This window comes from Anopheles ziemanni, chromosome 2 (assembly GCF_943734765.1).
Source record: "Anopheles ziemanni chromosome 2, idAnoZiCoDA_A2_x.2, whole genome shotgun sequence".
Taxonomy (NCBI): domain Eukaryota; kingdom Metazoa; phylum Arthropoda; class Insecta; order Diptera; family Culicidae; genus Anopheles; species Anopheles ziemanni.
The window spans coordinates 75,919,439-75,940,882 of record NC_080705.1 but is presented as its reverse complement, the minus strand read 5'-3'; the positions used below and the strand labels follow the sequence as shown (position 1 = coordinate 75,940,882).

The 21,444-nt window shown below is 47.1% G+C and overlaps 1 protein-coding gene across 1 annotated transcript in view; it reads right to left on the bottom strand.

Annotated features, from left to right (window-relative positions):
- Nucleotides 1-21,444, bottom strand: part of LOC131294363 (hornerin) — a 30,887-nt gene that overhangs the window by 1,020 nt on the left and 8,423 nt on the right. Inside the window, exons 4-8 of the mRNA XM_058322410.1 lie at nt 7,867-8,644; nt 6,769-7,018; nt 6,536-6,676; nt 6,084-6,431; nt 1,270-5,218 (exon numbers count right to left, since the gene is read on the bottom strand). Coding sequence (XP_058178393.1) covers nt 1,270-5,218; nt 6,084-6,431; nt 6,536-6,676; nt 6,769-7,018; nt 7,867-8,644 — 5,466 coding nt within the window. The remainder of the gene's footprint in view (nt 1-1,269; nt 5,219-6,083; nt 6,432-6,535; nt 6,677-6,768; nt 7,019-7,866; nt 8,645-21,444) is intronic.

Here is a 21,444-nt window from a genome sequence, read left to right as displayed (position 1 = left end):
GACTCTGCAACGAGGGCACGAAAAATTAAAGTAAACTTGCCGAGTTTTTTTCCTAATAAACATATTGCATGCAAACGGATAGGAATACAGGAAAAAAAAACAGAAAAAAAACAGTCATCACATCACCCTCTAATGCTCCAACAGCCACCGGCGACCAGATCGACCGATAGGTTTATGAGAAACTTAAGGGAAGACACTTTCGCCGGATAAGGACGTACGGGGCTGACACAAACACACACACACACACACATGTGTTTGTCGCCGCCAGCAAAACGACCTTCGGAGTCGAGCTTCCGCGACGACGGCGAGACATAAAGACGGCGGCGACAGTTCGTCACGGTTCGTTTGGTGCCTGCGTGCGTCAGACACACAAACACACACTATACACTCAGCGCGCCCTTGGCTTGGCGGCTCAGTGAAGAGAAGTAAGTAAAATGTGGTGTAAAGTTAAGCCATCACAAGGATGTTTTTATGCTATCCTTTTCGGTTTTACCCATGAGGTGGGGTGGGGATGGGTGGTGCCTAAGAAATTGAAACCGCCTACAGTCGCAATTTTTATGACTTGAACCATCTTGGGGGTGGTTGTGGTTGGTCGAAAGGGCAACGGTTATAAATTACCATAAAATAAGTTTTGCATTCCAATCGCAAGCAAATCCCTGGAGCCTCTCTGTTCGCCGGTAGAGAAACATTTTTAAAAATTTCACAACGAACAAATCGATTTCACCAGCTACCTACCGTATCAAACGTTTAATTCACTAGCACATGCAGATTATGGTACGTGAAGGTATTAAATTATTCGAAAACCCACCCAGTACTTACTAAAATAAGAATTAAACAAAATTGAAAAGTCCTGGCAATGATCGATGTGTAGTATTATTTTTAGCTCATACACTTCTGTCTCTAGCTCATCAGCTTTTGTCTCGTGTTTATCTGGAATTTTGTCTGTGGATTTCAATGTTGTCCCTATCGAAACATTTGGTTGACATGAATGTAAATTCATCTTGATACAGACGAGTTTGAAGATATTGGGTGTAGTAAGAATTATATAATAAAGCGGGCTACAAAAAGGAAATTATGGAAAATTATTAATTGGCGCAAGTAATGATCCAGGAAAAACAAAAAAAAATCTGTTTTACTTTGTTGTTTTCAGCAAAGGAAAAAAATGGACGACTACAAAGCAAACTCAGATGCATTAGAGACTGAAGTTGATGCGGTTTTTTCAAAATTTGAGAGACAAAAGATAATGACTATCAAAAGTTTTCCACCTACCTCGTTGCTCTCGGAAACCATCTCCGTGGTGATGGGAGGTGGCCGGTCCTCCCTTCGTTGTGGCGCCGGCACCACCACCGGCTGCCGTGTCTTTCTTTCTGCTGGCCACACCGACGAACCCGGCGGTATCGTGCTTGGCGTTCACAGCCGAGGAACTAACACCCGCACCAGAGGCACCGGTTGCGCTGGTAGCCGCAGAAGCCCCGACCGTTGCTGTACCGGAAGCTACGTCCGTCACCGTAACTGCTACCGGTGCATTGTGATTGCTGTTCTCCTTCTCCGCTGCAGTCGCTGCTGCTGCTGCTGCAGTACCCGTGATTGCAGAAGAGCCCGCCTTGTTGCCGCTCGCCCCATGTTCGGCCGCATGTTGATGCGGATGATGATGGGGATGAGCGGCACCGGCGACGACGACGGACTGCTCCTTCTCCTTCTTCTGCTCGGCCAGATGCTGTGCCACTTGTGCATAGCTAAGACGTACCTGAGGCGTGGTAGTGGTGGTGGCTCCAGCAGCGCTATTACTGTTCGCGCTGCTCGGGTCGAGCGGAACCAGTGGCGGATGGTTTTGCAGCGAGAAGGTTGGCGGTGGTGGTGGTTGAGCACCAGCATTCAATGACGATGTTGCCGTTGTTGCCACGCTGGATTTACCACCGGCGCCCGCCAGAGGTTGCTGCTTTCCTGTGGCAGCAGTTCCGCCGGTACCGGTGTTAGCGTGGGGAGCAGCTTTTAAGGCCGAGGCGGCGGAGGATTTGGTTGCGGTGGCGAAATCAGTCGAAGTCATTGTGGCCGCATTGGCCGTCGTTGGTGCGGACACTGCGGAGGCGGAAACAACGGGCGGGTTACCGCCGCTGCTGCTATCCGTCGGGTTGGCAGTGGTCGCTGCGCGGGCCGTTACCGTGGAGCTTGCTGACATCTGCAGCAACGACTCGTCAGTCTTGGTTGATTTGTCAGCCGTGGTGGTGGTCGTGGCGGAAGTAGTAGGAGGAGGGACAGTAGCTGAAGAATGGCCACCACCACTACTACCGGTTGTGGTGGCGACGGCAGTTCCGGTTGATGGTGCAGTTTGACTGCCACCAACGTTCGTTGCGACATTCACAGTGCATTTTATCACAGGTAGAGGATGTATCTGCTGATTAGCGTTAGTGGAGCTGGTGCCAGTGTTTCCAGCGGGTTCGTTCGGCTTCTGCTCGGAGCCGGTCGTCGCTCCTGAAGTGGTCGTGCCTTTTTGACTATGCTCGGTGGTGCTACCCGTGGTCGTTGTTGGCGTCGGAAGAAGAGCTGTACCGGCCACAATGGCAGCTACCGTTGCTCCCGGGAGAGGGCGTGCCTTTGCCGTACCCTTCACCACATCCGCTAAGCGATGATTCTCGCCCCAAGCCGGTGCCGGGACAATGGTGGTGGCTCCGATCGACGGCTGCTGGTGTGTCCCATTACCGCCGGAGGCAGTGTTGTTTCCCGACGAAACACCACCGGAGGCACCGTGGCCCTCAGCAAGACCATCGGTGGTGGAACTGTGATGAGCACCGGAGGAGGAGGACGCTGAGGAGCCGGAAACACCAGTAGCGATGGATGCACTCGGACCACCTGTTGCTGCTGCTCCCGATGGATGCTGTTGATGGGCGCCAGAGGTCCCATACGCACCACCATGGGATTGGTGCTGCTGCTGCTGATGACCTCCGAACGAAGGGCCGGAGCCATGGTGACTTCCCTTCGCGTTCGAGCGGCCTCCACCCGTGGCATTACTCCCGCCACCGGTGCCACTCCGTCCATCGTGCCCGGGAAGGGGCGGAAATGCCGCTGGCTCGAGATCGAACTGAACGCTGGTGCTGCTGCTGCTGCTAGCGTTGCCGTGGTTTGATGCTGACCCCCCACCACCGCTGCTGCCAGCGGTGTTGGTACTGGCGGTGGTGTTATGGCCACCGGTACTCCCGGTGTTGGAGCTGGAGCTATTGCCACCACTACTGCCCCCCGCCGTCGCTGCCGTTGTCCCACTGCTCGACGAACCTCCGGCCCCCGTCTGCTGGTGCTGCAGATGGTGACCTTGGTGATGATGGTGATGGTGGGATGCCTGAGCCGATGATGCCGCTGCCGAATGCTGCTGGTGCTGTTGTTGTTGGGCATGAGTATGCTGCGGTGGAACTGATTGCTGCTGCGGAGGATGATGTTGCTGTTGCTGGCCGGTTGCCTGCGGCCCACCACCACCACCTGCTGGCTGACTATGATGGCTGTGGTGGTGGCTGCTACTGTTGCTACTGTTGGCGGAGGTCTGATGATGGTGATGGTGACTACTGGCAGAAGACTGGGACGACGACTGCTGATGCTGGTGGTGCTGCTGCTGCTGATGATGCACATGATGCAAGTGCGGCTCCGTGTGATGGAACTGCCGATGGTGCATCATGTCTTGCTGCAACTTATGGCCCGCCGCATTGCCACCGCCAGCAGCGTGTTGCTGCTGCTGCTGCTGCTGCGGGAAGGAAGCACTGGAATCGAGCAAACCGCCACCACCAGCCGATGCAGTCGCCGTGTTCCTACTGTGATGGTGACCGTGGCCGTCCAAATGATATCCACCACCGCCGCCGTGATGGGAACCGCCATCTGCGACCATCATGCCACCGCCATATCCATTATTGTTATCACCGCCGCGCCCGCGGCCTTGGTACTTTCCGCCTCCACCTCCTCCACCGGCGGAGGGCGCCAATTGGTTGAGACTAGTTGTATGCATGATAACCTTACCACTATTTATATTATTGTTACTACTACCACTGTTATTGTTACCGTTATTACCGCTATTACTATTATTATTAGTATTGGCTGCACCGTTCGCGTTGTTTGCGCTGTTGGTGCGGTTGGTGGTGCTGCTGCTGCTATTTGCGTTGTATCCCGCTGAAGCAGCTGCCGCATGCCTGAGGTTGCCACCGGCACCGTACATCATCATTGTCACCCCCGTTCCTCCACCGCCACCGGTTCCGACCTCCATCGGCATCATCTCATCTTTCCGCCGCCGTGGATTCCGTCGGGGTTGATTGGATGTCCACTGCTGCTGCTGCTGCGCGTTGTCGATGTGCATCGTCGTGTTGGTTCCGGTAACGTTCGGGTTGTTGTTTTTACGGCCTCCACCGCCACCACCACCGCCTGTGGTGTAGGCTGGCACTACGAGCACCGTGTTGGCACCGAGGGATGAACCATCCTCGTGGTACGATTGGGTCTGCTGTTGCTGCATGTCCGTTCGTACGATCACATCAACCACTCCACCGTCGCTCGACTGCTGCTGCTGCTGCTGCTGTTGTTGTTGGCTGACGTAGTGCTGTGGATGTTGCGGAGCAGAAACGTAGTACTGTGGGACAAACACCGTGCCGGGAATCGTCGTCAACGGTGCCCCGGTTGCATCTTTAAGGTACGCCGACGAAGCTACCGCCCCGGACGACGAAGCTGGTTTGCCACCGAGCAAACCGACACTCTTGCCACCCGCGTTCGGTTGGTAAGAGGCGACACCACCACCGGCGGATTGTACCGCACCGCTACTAGTGACCACATTAGCACCGCCAGCATTCTGCCCCTGATAGCCCTGCGATTGCTGCTGCGCGTTCGACATTCGATTGTTGTTCGATGATACCGACGACTGTTGACTGTCATTGACTACTCCCTGCTGCTGCGTTGTTTGGCGTTTGTTACGAGGATTCTGCCGGTGGCCACCGCCTACGCCGCCACCACCACCACCCCCGCCTGGCACTCCGCCACCGTACCGGCCGTTCTGTTGTTTGCCTCCGCCGGCAACGCCGCCACCGCCGCCACCACTACCGCCACCACCGCCGGCAGCAGCGCCGCCGGTGTTGTAGACCGCGACCTGCGGAATCCCGTTGGCCATGTACGGCGTCATCTCAAAGAAGCTGCCCTGGGTGGGCTGCCACGATTGCATAAACCCGGGATACAATGGCTGCTGCTGATGGAATGGCTGCAAGGAGGGGAAAACGAAAAAAACAAATCAATCAGGCATACGAAACGATACTTCAAAGTAAGTTCTATATGCGCCCCATAGTTTACTGTAAGGTTGTGGCTCACACTGGTTTTGTTTAACGGGTGTCCATTTAATATGATTCGTGTTTTTAAAAGACATCCCTTCGCACATGTATCCATTGGTAAAAGGGAATCTTAAGAACATTTTACTTTGGTGCAGTTTATTTATATTTTTATAGTTTATTTATTAAGGTATGACGGACGTTGCCGTATGGTTAGAGCCAACATGTTCTAACTTACTTTTTTGTTCTTAGGGCATTTCCTCCCTATCATTAGGCCTTATCCTGGGCTTTCTCGGTTACTTTGGTGCTGATATTTGCAATAATATTTCCATGCATTGATCATTTATCGTAAAATAATAAAGGAGTTAGAAGTAAAACTACTGGTTTCTATAAAAAAGAGGGAAGGTATGACACAATGCAAAGTTCCGCTTATTTTTTTTTTAATTTTAACTTTAATTAACTTTAACAAATAAACTATATATAGCAACAACAGAACAATGTTCTTGACGGATTAAACGACATTCTTGATAGGGTAAAAACGGTACGAAGAAGTAAAAGCTATACTATCAGTACTATCCATTTTATACATCGTTCTCGATTACTTTTGTTGTTTTATAACGTTATTTAGCCAGGCTACATGCTCTAAGGTGATTTTTGTATGTAACATCACATTAAACTCAATTTACTGATGCCTGAAATTATTATTATTTTCCAAAGGGCGACACAATCCACAAGGGCGAGTCGTATGAGACACACCCTTTAAGACCAACCTTAATTGAGTAATTATGAATGACCACTTACAAACATATGCACCGGAGCGTTGAAGCTCGGCACGGCGCCCTGTGGAAGTGGACCGTTGTGCTGCAGAATGTAGCGCTGTCCGGTCGGGTAGGCAGTCAGGGTGGCCGCCGTGACGGACGTCGGCTGCACCGGGTCGTAGGTGGCGCCCGGGACCCCGGCCGCCGTCAGTGCCGCCACCGCCGTCGTTGTCGCCATCGATGGGACGGCCGCGGTGACGGCGACCGCCGTGCCCGGCGGTGGCGTCGTCCGGAAGCCGTTCAACCCGTTCTTCATCGGCACACCGCCGACCGGTGTGATCGGTAGCCGGTTCATCGGTTTGGCCTTTATTCGTGCCATAATTGGCTTACCCTGTGGGAAGAAAAACAAACGAAAAGAAACTCATTGTTTACGCTGCTCTCGTTTTCACTCCCTTTTCCTTCGTCTCTGCATCTGCAATAACACCCACGACGCACCTGAAATTCCTTCACCTCCTCGCGCAAATATCGGAACGCACGCTGGGCATCCTCGTCCGACTCGAACGTAATGTACCAGGAGTTGTTGTGGGCAAACTCACAGGAAATGAAGCGCGGACAGTTTTCTCCCTGGAAAATATTCTGCAAAAAACAAGCCAAACGGGAAAACAAAACACATCAATAAAACGTATCAACCATTAGCTACCCTCTCCACTCTCTGGCTCCACCCTTACCTTCACCTCCTCCACGGGCGTATTGTCCGGTATTTCGCGCAATATCACGATGCACCGCTTGTGGTTCGGGCGCACCTTTAGGCCTTCCTCGTCCACCTGCACGTTCGGGGACTCGCGCAGCACCTCCGTAATCAGCTTGATGTCCTTGGTAAGCTTCTTCACCTGATTGAAGTTCGCAACGGTCCAGATTGGCACGTACTGATCGTTGTCCATTTGCGTCAGGAGATATGTGTCGTTCGCGAGATTCTCTCTGCGTTGGGAAGGAAACACAAGGTATAATTAGTCTATCAACAATTAATCTTATCTTAACATCTTCCCTCCTGCGAGCGGGAATGTTTCTAGCTTTTTTACGTATGTCGTTCCTAGCTTTTCGAATAATACCGGTTGTTTGAAAAATTGCATTGACCCAAGACAGTATTAGTCTAAGTATCTTTAACACTAGATTCTAAATTGGGGTCATTTTGACCCCAACGCAGTTTTCGATTTTAATATCTCGAAGACGGCTGAATAGTTTTACAATATAAATTAATGCTTTTCTTAAAATCCAAAGCTACATCTAAACCAAAAATTTCAGATTTTCCTGTTCGACCAGTTCCGAAAACCAACTTGACTATCCCTAGAATGCTTTTTAGGGGTCATTTTGACCCCTATTTTTAAAACGCTATAACTGTACTATTTTTGAAGATTTTTTAAATCCGCAAACTGTTATTTTATTATTTTTATATTTGTTTTCTATCTTTTGACGTTTTTGGTTTTTCGATGCATTTCTTCATCATTCCGCTAGCTCGATGTAAAGCAAAAATGGTCGAAAATGAGTTTTTTTTTTCTGAATTTACATAATAATTTCTGAAAAACTACAAAATTAAAAGGATTAAATTACGAGTCATATCGATACATGCAAGGTACATAAAAAAATTGAAAACGCCAAAAGATAGTCAATAAGTATACCAAAAAGTAACACTTTACTGATTTGAAAAATCTTCAAAAATAGTGAAGCTATAGCGTTTTCAAAATAGGGGTCAAAATGACCCCTAAAAAGCATTCCGGCAAGTTTCCAACCCGTATTAGAGTTCCTCCTTCAACTGGACCCACACTTACCGCGAAAAATAGTAATCAAGCTGTGTTTGCAGCAGCTGCTTCAGCTGCTCTAAAGGCATCCCGTTGTGTTCGGTACTACTACTGCTACTAGTAGGATTGTTGCTATCACTGGTGACGATCTGGTTGTTGTTCATGATGTTGTTGTTATTGCTGCTACTACTGCTGCTACTATTGCCTTGCACCAGCGCATCCTCGACGCTGCCGGTGGCGTCCTCGTCCTCGTGGGTGGCGACGGCGACGGCGGCGGGAACTACGATGATTCCTCCTCCTGCTAGCGGCATGGCGGCGACAGCAGTAGCAGCAGCAGCAGCGCCCGGCAGGCTACTGGCGAGGGCAGGACTGTTGGTGTAGGTAATGTTGCTGCTGCTTGGAGTGGAGCCCGCGGTGTCGTTGGTAATAAGGGTGGAGGCGACCGGACCGTCGGCGTAATAGTCGCTGGCGGTGGCCGGAGATTCCCCACCGGAAGCGAGTCCACCAACACCACCACCACCACCACCATTCAGTGCGGAATAGTCTACCGGTGCGGGCGTCACGGAGGGAGCGGCGCCCACGAGTGTGTTGTTGTTGACGTTGTGCATCGCGCCGGAACCGGGAGGCGTTGGCTGTGGCTGCTGTTGACCGACCAGCGTTAGGCTGGAAATTCCGCTAGTGATGATTGTGCTGGCTGCTGCTGCTGCTGCAGCTGTGGCCGCGGCTGTGCCGGGCGCTGGATAGATCGCTGTCGGGGCGGCGGCGGTAGCGGACAATTTTCCTGTATCTCCATTCATCAGCACGTAGCCTGCGGAAGACCAAAGAAAAGACCAACTCCATTAACAAAAGAACGGGGGCTTAAACGAAGAATATTGAGAGGAATGGTAATGAAAAGTAACATCCACTTTGCGTCGCACGGAACGTCGCTACTCGTTGCAAGGACCTCGGTGGGCGTGTGGGCAAAGGATATCAAGAAATTGATTATCCACACGGTCGTACACTTCGATAGAAATGGCAAATGTAATGGCTGCAAGGAAAGGCCAATCCAATTCAACATCTGCAGCAGTTCAATCTATCCCCGCCCGCCCTCGAGCGATAGGAAAAGAGAGCCACCTTATCCAATCTATTTGCACACCGAGAGTAATATCGGGAGCAACCCCAATGCGTTCCTTGGGGGAAGTGGTAGAAAGTTCATTATGTACGCCGTAATCACACTATCTTCTGTGGGCCGCTTCCTCAACGCTTCGATACGCCCGATCACTAGTGTTCAATAAAAGTGTCACCCAATAATCTAAATTAAGCTATAAAGCGTCTGAAAGCCACCCGAGACCGTTTGCAAATTCAAACCAATACCAAATGTAGGTAACAATCATTTAAATTAAATCGTTAAAACGTTCGCACGTTAAATCAAGGCAATGGGATGAAACACATAAAATCCATGTTGTTGGACCTTAATCAATCTAAAACGTGTATTTTTATACGGTTTTAAAATAAAAAAGGAAGCTTTCAGAATTACGTCGCCAGCAAGGAAAGGAAAAAGAAAAGTGCATACATGTATCTATGTATAACAACAACAAAATAAAAGAATATTAAATCAATGAAAAAAAAACATACATTGAAGTATTGAATTATCCAAACATTAAATAAAGTGGTGTTCAAGAGTATCTTATTGTAACTCCACTATATCGAAGCGAAACATGTTGAGCAGTTAAAAAGAGCTCATTAATGCCCAATTTTAATAACGTTTGCGAGTGTTCTTCGTGAAACACGTGGCACCGTGTTTTTTTAATACCTCGTGGCTCGACAAAACTTTTCTCATCCACGGATTGTGTTGCGGGGGCCTCCATTTTTTTAAGAGGACCTGCTTCCGTTTCACACACATGTGTTGTCGAACTGCATTGCCTAAGGGGTTTTTCACGGTTGTCTTACATCTTCAAGAGTTTATATGTTTTGTATCAACTGCCAATACAGAAGGGGAAAAATAAAGAAAGCAAGAGAGCGAAAAAAGGTACACCATTTTACTCCGGACTCATTCCAAAAAGGGCGGATGGTTGCAGCACAAAATCAAACGAACAAAATAACCCCAAAAAGTACAACGCCCCCCCCACCATACACGGATTCGAAGATTGCTTTCGGGGGGATGGACTCGCGCCGGTCGATCGGAAGCAATCACCACCCGGAGGACACGTGGAGGAAAGGTCTGGCCAATCCGTCGCAAAGGTACGCGGCGGGCGCGGGGTGGGTGCAAACACTGGCAAAGAAAAAAAAGGGAAACCCGGGCCGGAACGGAAAACTTTTCGACGATCGTTTGCCATCGTTCGTTCCGTTCGTATCGATAGCCGAAGCACAGCACAATTCTTTCGATAGGTCGCATTGCTTCTTGGTTGCGCGGTGGTGCGCGCGGCCCGAGACAAACTGAAAAGAACTTCATAAATTATTCATCCGGCAGCTACTTCTGTGCTGACTCTCCTCCTACTCCTGCTCCCTTTCCACCATCCAGTGGCAGAGAGCCAGTGGTGTATGAAGAAGTTGCTGAATGTGGCCAAATTAGTGAGAGAAACCATCGCACCATCCTCCGATGCCCAAAGTCCGTAAAAAATAAAACAGTAAAAACAGAACATGGAACCGAAATAAGAAGGGATTTTGTGAACCCCAGGAAGAGGTCGGTCGATCGAACCTTGCTGCTGCGCCTCCGTTGGTCTAAAACTGAAGCGCTTAAAGTATTCAGCGAACAGGAATGAGATACACAAGAACCGGCCGGCCCCGTGTGTCCGTCTACTAATCGGACGAAATTCTATCCCGATTGCGGGGCATTTTTTATTACACGTCGATGGAATGGAGACAGTCACATTTAGTGTCCTTCATTGCTCGACTTTATTCGATAGTACAAAGCGGTAACACTGGAGGGGTTTTAATTGGATTTTACATAGGTATCAATTAACCGTCAATTTGAAAAAAAAAATGGAAAACATAACGTAAGACAACAGAATCGAAGGTTATTTTGATGCTACAGAAATAGACTCATGTTTATTATTGATTAAATACTTCTTGCAAGAACTCGACCCTTTGAGGTTAATACGTTAACTATATCGGGGACTTAAAAGGGAATGCCACAGTCGACTAACCGATTGTACAACGGGAGTATACATGGCTATGCCGCACACAATAAAACCGTCTAGCTCCAGAGCATCGATGAACAGCTGGGAGGGCAACTACCAGCGTCAAGACACGCTGAGACGGCGCCGGCTTAGGCGGAAGATCCCCAGATGGAGTCGGTTAATACAGGGCCGTGTGGGCACACATTAAATACCTCATTTGGTGTGCAGTTCTTTGCCTCTTTGTGTCGTGCAGTCGATACGGGCCGTCACAACAGACGTTGTACGTGAACGACCCAACGGAACGTCGTCGTCGTATTGCCTTAGACGCTTTTGCGCAAAACTGCAAATCACAAAACGCACCCACGGGTACACACACACCCCGTGGACACAAGACGATTGCACCGGCTACCCGGACGGAAGTGTTGGAGGATAAAACCGTACTTGTCGCTGGTGGTGGAGAAGAAGGAAAGGGAAACGAAAACGGTGGAAATCCCAAAAGAATCGGCGAAGCCGGGGGATCGGACTTGTGGCTCGGTCAATTCCTCCATCTGTCATCGGCGATGGCAAAATGGGACGAACGACGACGAGAAGCTGGCCGCCTTTTCTTGGCAGGAGATCATGCTCCCGCCCTCGCCCCACCCTTCTTTACTGACGATGTAGAAGAGGGGACAGTTCGGTTCACAGATTGCCTGCTGGGGAGACGATTTCGGTGTCGAAAAATTCGAAAAACTCAACATACCATACCCACCGCCCCATACCAGAGCGGTTGAAGAGAGAAAGAACTATTTGTTCACGTGCTCTCGCACAGGGGGAGAGAAAAGGAGGCAAAAAATAGACTGTCGTACGTGAGACCGTTCCGGGAGGTTCGCGTGGAGCCAGCAGCTACACGGACGGCGAAAGGGGGAAAACAACGGCGGGGAAGGCCCGCGAGTTCGTAGGTTATTTTCGTTCGCCAAACGGACAAAAACCGTCGACGAGAGCTCGCAAAGGCAAACCGACCGACATCGGCTCGGGCTTTTGCGCCAGCGGTTGGCCACCCCGATGTGTGTATGTGTGTGTGTATGTGTACTGCGCCGGCGGCGGCGGCGATGACATAACCTAACTTTAGACACCGGTGCCATGCCAGCACCGCTACGAGGGAGAGCAAGCAAACGGAACCGATGGAAAAGGGCAACCGCGGACACGGACGTGAGGAGCAAATCTCGTGCTCTAGACACGAAAAATAAAAACACCACCGTGCAACACACATAGGCCCCCGTCCGTGTCGTGACGGTCCGGGTGGATGATCTTCGGGGCAAAGACATTTGGTGAGAAAATGATTTCGCTAGAAAAGAGTAACCCAGAGGACTACCTACCGTCGGCTCAGAAATGATTTGTGAGTTGAAGTTTTTTTTTTGTTTTCGGGGGGCTTATGGTCAAGTGCGTAAAAATACATTTATAGGCTTTTAAAATCGTATTACAGTAGTTAATTGGTTTGCAACAGAAAAATAATTCACCAAAAAGAAGTAATCGCAGTTTTATCGTTCAACTTTCTTCTAATTCCTATTCGCAGTTTTATTCTAATTTGTAAACACGATTGTCAGTAGAATCTTCGTGAGTTACTCCTGATTTTAAAAGAACTCCAATTTCTGCCCGTTCAAAAACTAGTATGGAGAAGGAATATCCGTCATATATGTTCTTTTAGGAGTTGATTTTTCCTCGCGACATTGTTGTGACTTCACACCAGGGCTTCCCCTCAGCGCTATGAAGCCTCAAATGGATCACTGTTCAATTAAATCAAGATCCCAACATTCCCGTCACCAATAAATCCGTAATGGACTAGACGAGTTCCCCAAGGTGTTTTCACAAACCGGCAAACCGATACATGGATATGGTTGGTCTAATGTCCCTCCCAATGCGAGCGGCATTCCATAATTCCCAACACCTAAACGCTGAGACTTTCCGAGATGCTGAACTTCCGCAACATAGTATTGAAGAATCTCTTAGGCCTCTCCGGTCTCCGGTTACTGCGAACACAAAACGACGCTGAACGCGGGGGGTGGTGGTATGGTCTGAGAAATATGTTGCCAGTGCTCCACTTTCTCGCACGTCCAAAACAGGCACACACAGCCCCCGACCGTGTTTATTCCTTCCTTCCCTCGCCAGGTGGTCGGTGGTCCGCTGGAAGAGATGCGTTTGGCGGCTGCCCGAGATGAATGATTGGAGATGGTGAACGGTACGTTATTATCGGCCATCGGGGTATATTTTTTTTTCTCTGCCTCTTTGCTTTGCACTCCCGATGTGCCGCATGAAAACAGCTCGCGCCACACATTACATTCGCTTCGCGAGGCTAACTCCCCTAACTCCAGCCGGAGATGTTTTTTTTTTCATTTCTAACGGTTTTTCGAACACGTGTGCATACAGGGACCGAAATGGAGATGGTACTACTACGCCGTACAAAAAATATTAACGCGAGACACCATCGGTAGTGCTAATGAGACTTTCTGCAATTCCAACTTCTCTCCCGTCATGTTTAAACAGAGCCACCACACGGGGACACAATTTCCCACATCAACAGGACCAACTCGAAGAAATACCAACGCGAAGAGGTGAGTCGCGTTCCCCGTCGTCATCAGTGCCTTATTATTTCCTGCCACTACATTCTACCGGACATTGCAGGGCGGGCAGCAATATCTGATAAGGCGCCCTTGACTCCCGGAGCGGTAATAGATCGAGAGCCGTCACGAAAACCCCCCGACGACGAAAGCCTCTGCTTTACGCAACCACTTCGGAACATCCGTTCCACCGGATATAGCGATTATATGGACACCGTGGCTAGTCATCACTAATCGACGGTAGCGAGACAGAAGTCGTTGGACAAATTGTTGACGACGTTGGTAAGCACTACCCCAGACACCCCAGAGAGACTTTTGCGAATTCCTTGGACACCTATACTCGATTGGCTTAATAATTTCTTCGTCTTCGATCGAACCCCTTGCATAACCTAACTCAATCATCATGATTTAACAACAAAGTTTTCGAAGCTCGAAGGACGACGATGAAGTGTTCTTGATTTTAAATTATTTTCAACCTAAAGTGACGGAGTTCCAAAACAAAGCCTAGACCAAAGTGTTACGAATCGAGTCCAATGTTCATCATGCCGTTCGTTAGACACCTAAACAAATAGCACGAATCCCAATCAACCGGTACGCAAACAAAGTGGATGTATCATTTTTGGTAATAGCAAACACCTGAAGAAAAAAACCCCACAATAGATATTTCATTTCCAAAGACAGCTACGTATATCTGGTCTCGGGGCCCCGAACGCGAGAGACGCCTGGGCGAGTATAAACTATTTTGCCGAAAGCCAATTTTGCGGCGTGTGTAACAGGTTTCGCCCCGGCGTGCTTTCGCCACAGGTTTCCTGTGCTGGCCTTCTCCTGCAACAATGAACTCGAGAAAAAATGAACGCTGCTGCTGCTGCTCATTGGAAAAAATTTGCAACACTTGAGCGAACTCCTTCTCTTCTTCTTTTTCTTCCCCCCAAATGGATCCCAACCTGCGAACGAGAGGATGAGGTGTTTTCATGTGTGCTGCACAAAGAAGCATTAGTATTCTCTCTCAGGCGGCAATAAAAGGCACATTTGACATTTGTAGCCACCGAAGAAAATCACCTTCAAAATGGCTTCTCAGCGACGAAGTCAGCCGGCGGAAATCATCTTGCCTTGCCACAATCATAAATGCGAGGAAGATCACACGAACGCGGAGAATAAAACTCGAAATAAAAAAAAAAAAAAAAGGGGCAACAAAATATTTACCACTTCACTCGGCTCTCCCAATCGTCGATCGACTTCCCGAGATGATGATCGTGGTGTGTTAGTTTTCCTTTCGAAGGTTTCGTGGACCAACCAACCGTTCGAGGGCAAACGGATTCACCCTGATCGATTTCGAACGCTAAACTTCGTGCCAGATGATGTTTTACGAGAGTTTAGTCTCGTAGAAGAGGAAGCAGCACGGCTACCCCGCTCCTCTGCACAACCATCCCCGCCGCGACGATGCTCGTATAACCTTTAACGAAGCGCCCCAACGATCTCTCTCTATATGTTCGAGGTCGAGCAAAAATCGACGAGACCCGCTGCATGGATGTACCATTTTTCATCTTGTGTGTTTCCTTTCGGTTTCGTCTTGGGGTGAGTCAGTGGTCCACAAAAGTAGCTCAGATTTAGTACCCTTTCTAAGACTTCCAAAATTAATTTCATTTCTTGTTTGTAATTTGTATTTTTAATAAAGTTTTCTGGGTGTAGATAAACATATTGGTCATGCTTTGTTTTTTTCCTTAAAGATTTTCAATAATATTTTGATTCCGCACCGCAGATATTTTGCAATTAAGACTTATATTTGTGTTCAATCAAACAAGTAATATATTATAGTTGTTGATTTAAAACGTAAAATCAATGCTTTCAATTTAAAATTGTATTTTTTCATTACATACATACATCGAAGTCAAGGCATTACTTATGAAAACCTCATTGTCTAACTAGGGAAAAAATGCATCTTTGTTGGTAACGATAGTAGTAGATAATAATGGATCTTGGTATTTTTCAAAATTTTCACATAAATGAACCAAAGAACCTATTAATTTGACATCCCCAAGATGCCAAATGTTGCTGTTTAGATCAATTAGTCTTGTTTGCATTTCATTTCAAGGATTCAAACATTGTCGTATCGTTTACATCTTCGAACCATGCGGACTCTCATCCCTTTTGAGAGGGCACCACGCGCACGTCACCCCTCGGCAAGGCAACGTGTTTCACACCTGTGCGAAAGTGAAAGGAGTACCCCTGTCGGTTAACACGCCATGACAGGGCGGCTTGCGCCACGGAACGAACCCAACAGAAAAAAAAACTCCCTCACGACGAGATAACTACCAGCAAGCAGAACGACGGGCGGGGGGACGGAACGAGACGGGACATTAGCCGCGCGAAAGTGTTCCAACATTTCTGCGTCACATTCTGCTCGGACACCTACGGTTGGCGAGCATTGTTATTTAACCAAGCTTGGCGTTCCCCCCATCGGTCCCGGCGGTATTCTGAGGTTAGGTTTCGTAACGCCGCGGGAACGAGTTTCGTGATGATGATGATGATGGTGGTGTGACTTTGTGGCGACAGCTTCAGCAGGGAAGAAGTTGGACATCTATCGGTGGTTGAACAAATAGTTCAAAATCTCCCTGAACAACTGCTAGCTGTCAAAATGCTGGCCATGATAATAACAAACGGTGCATAAGACCAAGACTGAAAGATAACCGAAGCTATCACACGCATCGTCGTTGTGTCCGGGGATCGCTACGATCGCGATCTAAAGCTGACAAGAAACCATCGTCGTTAGACAGGAAGGTACCAACACCATCTCTCTTTAATTTGGGGATTCACACGCGAGGCCAAACAACTTGCGGCAACTTGGGGCGGCTGCAATTCGCGTGTGTGCAGCAGCATTCCGCGATGGCTGTCGATGGCCGATTTCCAACATCGATTGCACGGTTTTGGGGTGAAGTGCGGAAAGATTCCTGCCTGTCAAACAAGTACCAGAGCAGTAACTTCCACCTCGCTGCGTATTTGACAACCGATTGGCACCTGATCAGATACCTCCTCCTCATGCCCGTCGAACACTCTTACACACGGACGATACCGTAGCTGCCACGATCGGGCAACCATCTGCTGCCATCAGCAAATTGGCATCAACCGCCGAACACTCTGGTAGGGGTAGGATAAGAATTTTTGGCACAACGTCCTACACCCTGGTTGGTGTAGCTTTTAATATTAGCCAGGCTCTAGTGTGCTGACGAGCGTAAGATGCTGCCAGTACTTCCCCGGGTGCGTGCCGAGTAGTAAATCATCATTCCGCCTCCACCACCAACTGTCCCCAAGAAAGGGTGCGGTTTGTCTCGCGCGGCGAAGGGTTGAGTATAGTGACGCCACGAAAGAATTTGTCACCATCGCCACCCAACGACGAGCTGGCTTCGTGTGTGAGGGGAGTGGATATAGTGAATGCTTGTGTGGTTGATTGAACAGCATTACTCATAAACACATTCCTCATTCCGGTTAGTGTGATGAGATAAATTCATATGCCAGTCGAAAGCGCACGCTTCGCATAGTTTCTTGTGCCATGCAATAAATTGTAGAAGCAGCTTCCCGGGGAGCAGAAAAAAGCCATTCCTTGATGTTCAAAGCTTTGCTGGTTTATAGGTTTGTCCATCCATTTAGGAGTATATGGAACAAAAATCTTCATTTTCTGAATCAATTCATTAAGCATTTTATATACAAGAAACAAATGTATGTTTCGAGAGTTTTTATAATGATGTTATCTTGTAAATATTCATATAAAAAAGCAACATTTACAACTGTATTTGTTCTCTTAAAATTTTACAGTTCTACCGGCATAGTATTATTTAATCGAAATTCGTCAATTCGATTTATTTCCAACTGATTATGGTAATTAACATATATTTAAAATTAAACTTGTGGGCTATGAAACGGCTCAATGATCAATTTGTTTTTTGTCAAATTTGTCGATCAGAAACCGTGATAAGTTCGTAAGGCATAATTCGAACAATGCATTCATAAAAAAAAACCTTGATAACATACTTTAATAAATTGGCATTAGTAAGTGAGATTAACACGTAAACAAACAATTCTCAGGACGAGGAAATTATGTTGCAACTTGCATACTTGAGCAAATCCTTCTGTTCTTCGCAACATTAATGTTCAAATGGTAGGATAAAGGCGCTATCATATCGTGCCTTCGCATGCAAACACTATTAGCACGACATTTCTCGCTTCTCCTCTCGTATGGCATCATGTTTACTCGACACAAGCCATTCACACTTCGAGCCACTCATTACAGAGGACAACTACCGACATGTTTTCGAACGCAAAATCCACCACCTGGCCAATGCTCTTTCTTCTCCCCCACCAGCAGGGAGGTAAAGTGATGGAATGGGGCGTGTAGTGTTGTGGCTAAGTAGGTGCTAATAAAATACCAAACAACAAACGTTTTGTGAGGAGAGTGCAGACACAGACCCTCGGGGAAAAGGGAGGAAATGGATGTGCAAATAAGGCACATAGGTGGCAGAACCAATGGGCAATTGTTGTTTGCGCTTTTCTGCTCGGAGAAAAGGGTAAGATTTGAAAGAAAAGAAAAACTACTTCAGTTCGTCGTGAGGTAAGCAAGGTAAAAAAATAGTAAAAGCAAAAGTATTTAGAAAATTGGCATACCACGTTAACAATTTCTCTTATTACTAACATTTACTTATTGCATATTTTAAAACCCGTTTGAAGAAATCTTCGGGACATTCTTTTATTCAGCCGTTACCAGTATTTACTCCACATTCAATTAACTGCATCGATCCACAGGGCAAAGTGTAATGAAACCGTTGCAATTAATCCTGGCAAACTGGAACACCACTGCGCCACCTTGACACACCCCACACATCGGTGGTGGTTACAATGTAAGCGGCAGAAACATCGGAACAGCTGTCGAGAGTGTCCCCGAGTGTGCGAAACCGCACGCAAATCGCGATTGCCATCAAGCCATGACGACGATTGATTTTCGATCACGAAGGAAAATGCGACAAGCTTCTTCTTCCTTTGCGAAATCGCCCAGCAGTGCAGTCTTCTAGAATCATCGCCAAGAAGCACGGATGGGTGTGTCACCGCGCGCAACTGACTTTTACATCCGAGCCCTATTTGATTGCGAGCAACCTTCTTGCACCACCATCCAACCAGCCCGTCCCTTGGAGGTCCTTTCGTGGTTGCATTCTAAACAACATTCCAGCAGTAGCTGGAGCTATGGTTTATTATTAGAACTAATATTTAATATTCATTTTCGCTCAAGGTAACAAGGGCGTCTCAGATGATAGTGCCACCTGTGATACGTTCACAAAGCTAGGCATTTTGTATGTCAGGAGAATCGATGTTCTATGACAAAGTGGAACACGTTTACTTGTCCATTTCAGTCGCCCGGTTTGTTACGGAGCTGCTTGTCAGTTGATTTTCTCAATATCAAATGTAGGAGTTAATAAACAAAATATACACTACGATGCACCACATATGTTGAAGAGCAATAGGATGGAATTCAAGGATGGCCTTGCCGGTTCACTAGATAGAACACACTGCTCCTAAAACGTGAGTTCGAATGGTGAGCTTTAAAAAACCAAACGCAGGTATATTTTGTTTCGCTCCAAGAGCCTTTTTAACGAAACGAAATGAAAATGACTTAATGAAATGCTCCACACAAGTAAGGGTTGTTTCAAATATTTGACCCCGAATGTCTCTAAATATGTCAAACACCAAAGCTGACCTTTATGTATATGAAATGCGATAAGATAAAATGGCCGCAACCAGTTAAGAAACATGTAACAGGATAGAAGAAAAGGAGTCGTTTTTTCATCTCGAAGCCTTTCTTCTTCTTAACCCTCCTAAGCCAGCCAATTAAACAACACACAGCACACACTGACAGTGTAAACCGGTGCACCATCGACCGACAAAAAGCGCTAATTAGTGATCTTAGGAAAGCTTTTACACGCACGACATCCGCCAAGCGATTTAGCTCAGCCAGTCAGTCGTCGAGGTGTCAAACTGTCTCCAGGAGCTTCGAGGTAAAGGTATACCGATGTGTTAAATTACGAAGAGTATGTACACTCACTTTACCAATGTCAAAGAATATCCCGACCGATATCTTAAATCTTTTATATTTATATTTAAGTTCGTATATCTAACCATTTTATTTAAATATATGTCTATGGCAAAAACCCCCCTTTACAGGTCCGGTTTGAGACTCTAACGATGGTTGTGTGCATTTCCCTCGACAAACCACAGTGAACGTGTGGCTCTGACGTACTTTACACTTCCTTTCGTTCTCGTTTTTTTTTTTGGTTCAACCTTTTTCTATCTTTCGTTCGCCACAGAAAACGGAGCTCGCTCGAAGAAGATCCGCGAACACCCGCGAAGTCAAACGTCGTCAAAACGCACATTCGCAAAGTCAAAGTCAGACGACTTGCGAGAGCTCTTGACCCACCACCACCACCACCCATGCCTCCTTGGTCTTGAGCCCACGTACATCAATTAGTTGAGACTGAGACGGAAGAGTGGGGTTTGGAATTTGCAAAATCGCGAAAAATTAGACAACCGAAACGGACACCCCCCGGGATGGCCACCACCACCAGCCGTTTGCAAAGGTGAGACACGACCCCTTGTGGTGAAGTAAAACATAAAAAAAGGTAAAACTAAGTAAGTAAGCAGCGTTCCTGCCGTGATCGAACTTCGAGGGAACCTCGAGAGCTTGAACGGAAACGAACGCGTACCTTGGGGTTGTTGTATGTGCTGGGTCTTCTGTGCTTCAGTGTGTAAGAGTGCACACAGGAAAATATATTTTATATATTTGCTCAAAACTACGGTGGTGTTCGCGGCTTAAGAATCGAACCAGTGAAGTCCCCGAGGGTGTGGAAAGGAGGATTGGTTTTACACCCCATTCGGTTCACGCAAAGTTCGTCAGCATGAAAACGCGAAAACGAAAATTCTTCAGACCTCCGACAGAGGAACACACAATTCGCCCAAGTAAAAAACGCAACAAAAAAGGTGCAGCTAACAACAAGAAGGTTTACGGAAAAAAAACTTTTCTTCCTGCAACATCATAACTATGTTTCCTTTTTTTAATGCAATATTCCGATTTAGTGGATATTGGTTTCAGTATTATTCTTTGCCATAAAACAATTTACTACTAGATTGTTAGAAAATAGCACAATTTACATATAATGGTGAATTTTTAGTTTCGACTAACCAGTAGAAAACGAAACGTCCTCGAAAGGACATAAAATTAAGCATCACAATCTTAAAATGATATCTACATAGATAAAACTCTTGTGTCACGGTGATAGTGGTTAAACCCCGCTCCTAAACGGTTGACCCATTTTTAATCAAACTTTGCACACATGTTTCTTAGGCATGAGAATAGATTTTTAACTATATCTCACGTCTGAAAACTTTATACTTTTTTAATTAATTACGATTTTCCATTGGTTTGTTTGTTTACATTCAGTGATGACATATGAAGTGTAATCTCAACTCGCAAGTATAAACCTTCACAACAGAGTGCATTTCCCTAGAGCGTGGTGAGTTGATTTCGAACAAATCGTTTCTTTTCAATAACAAGAATGTTAATCTATGTTATTTGTCATTAATAACAACAAATTTGTTTAGTTTTGGTATCTATGAACTTTTTGATATTTACAGAGCACGGCCCCTATAGAACAAACAAACAAAATGTGTAGTTAAAAACCAAATATGTTCAACAGTTGTGACATACAACTTTTTCAAAAATGATCAACCGAGTCAGCTATTAACATTAAAGAACAAACCACCGACTCTCCGAAAAAAAGGGGATCTACCTCTAATAGTCAAACAGACCTCAACGTCATACCATTCGAAGGAAGATTCAGTCAAATTGATAAGAGGAGGAATTGAACAATCCCGTTGCC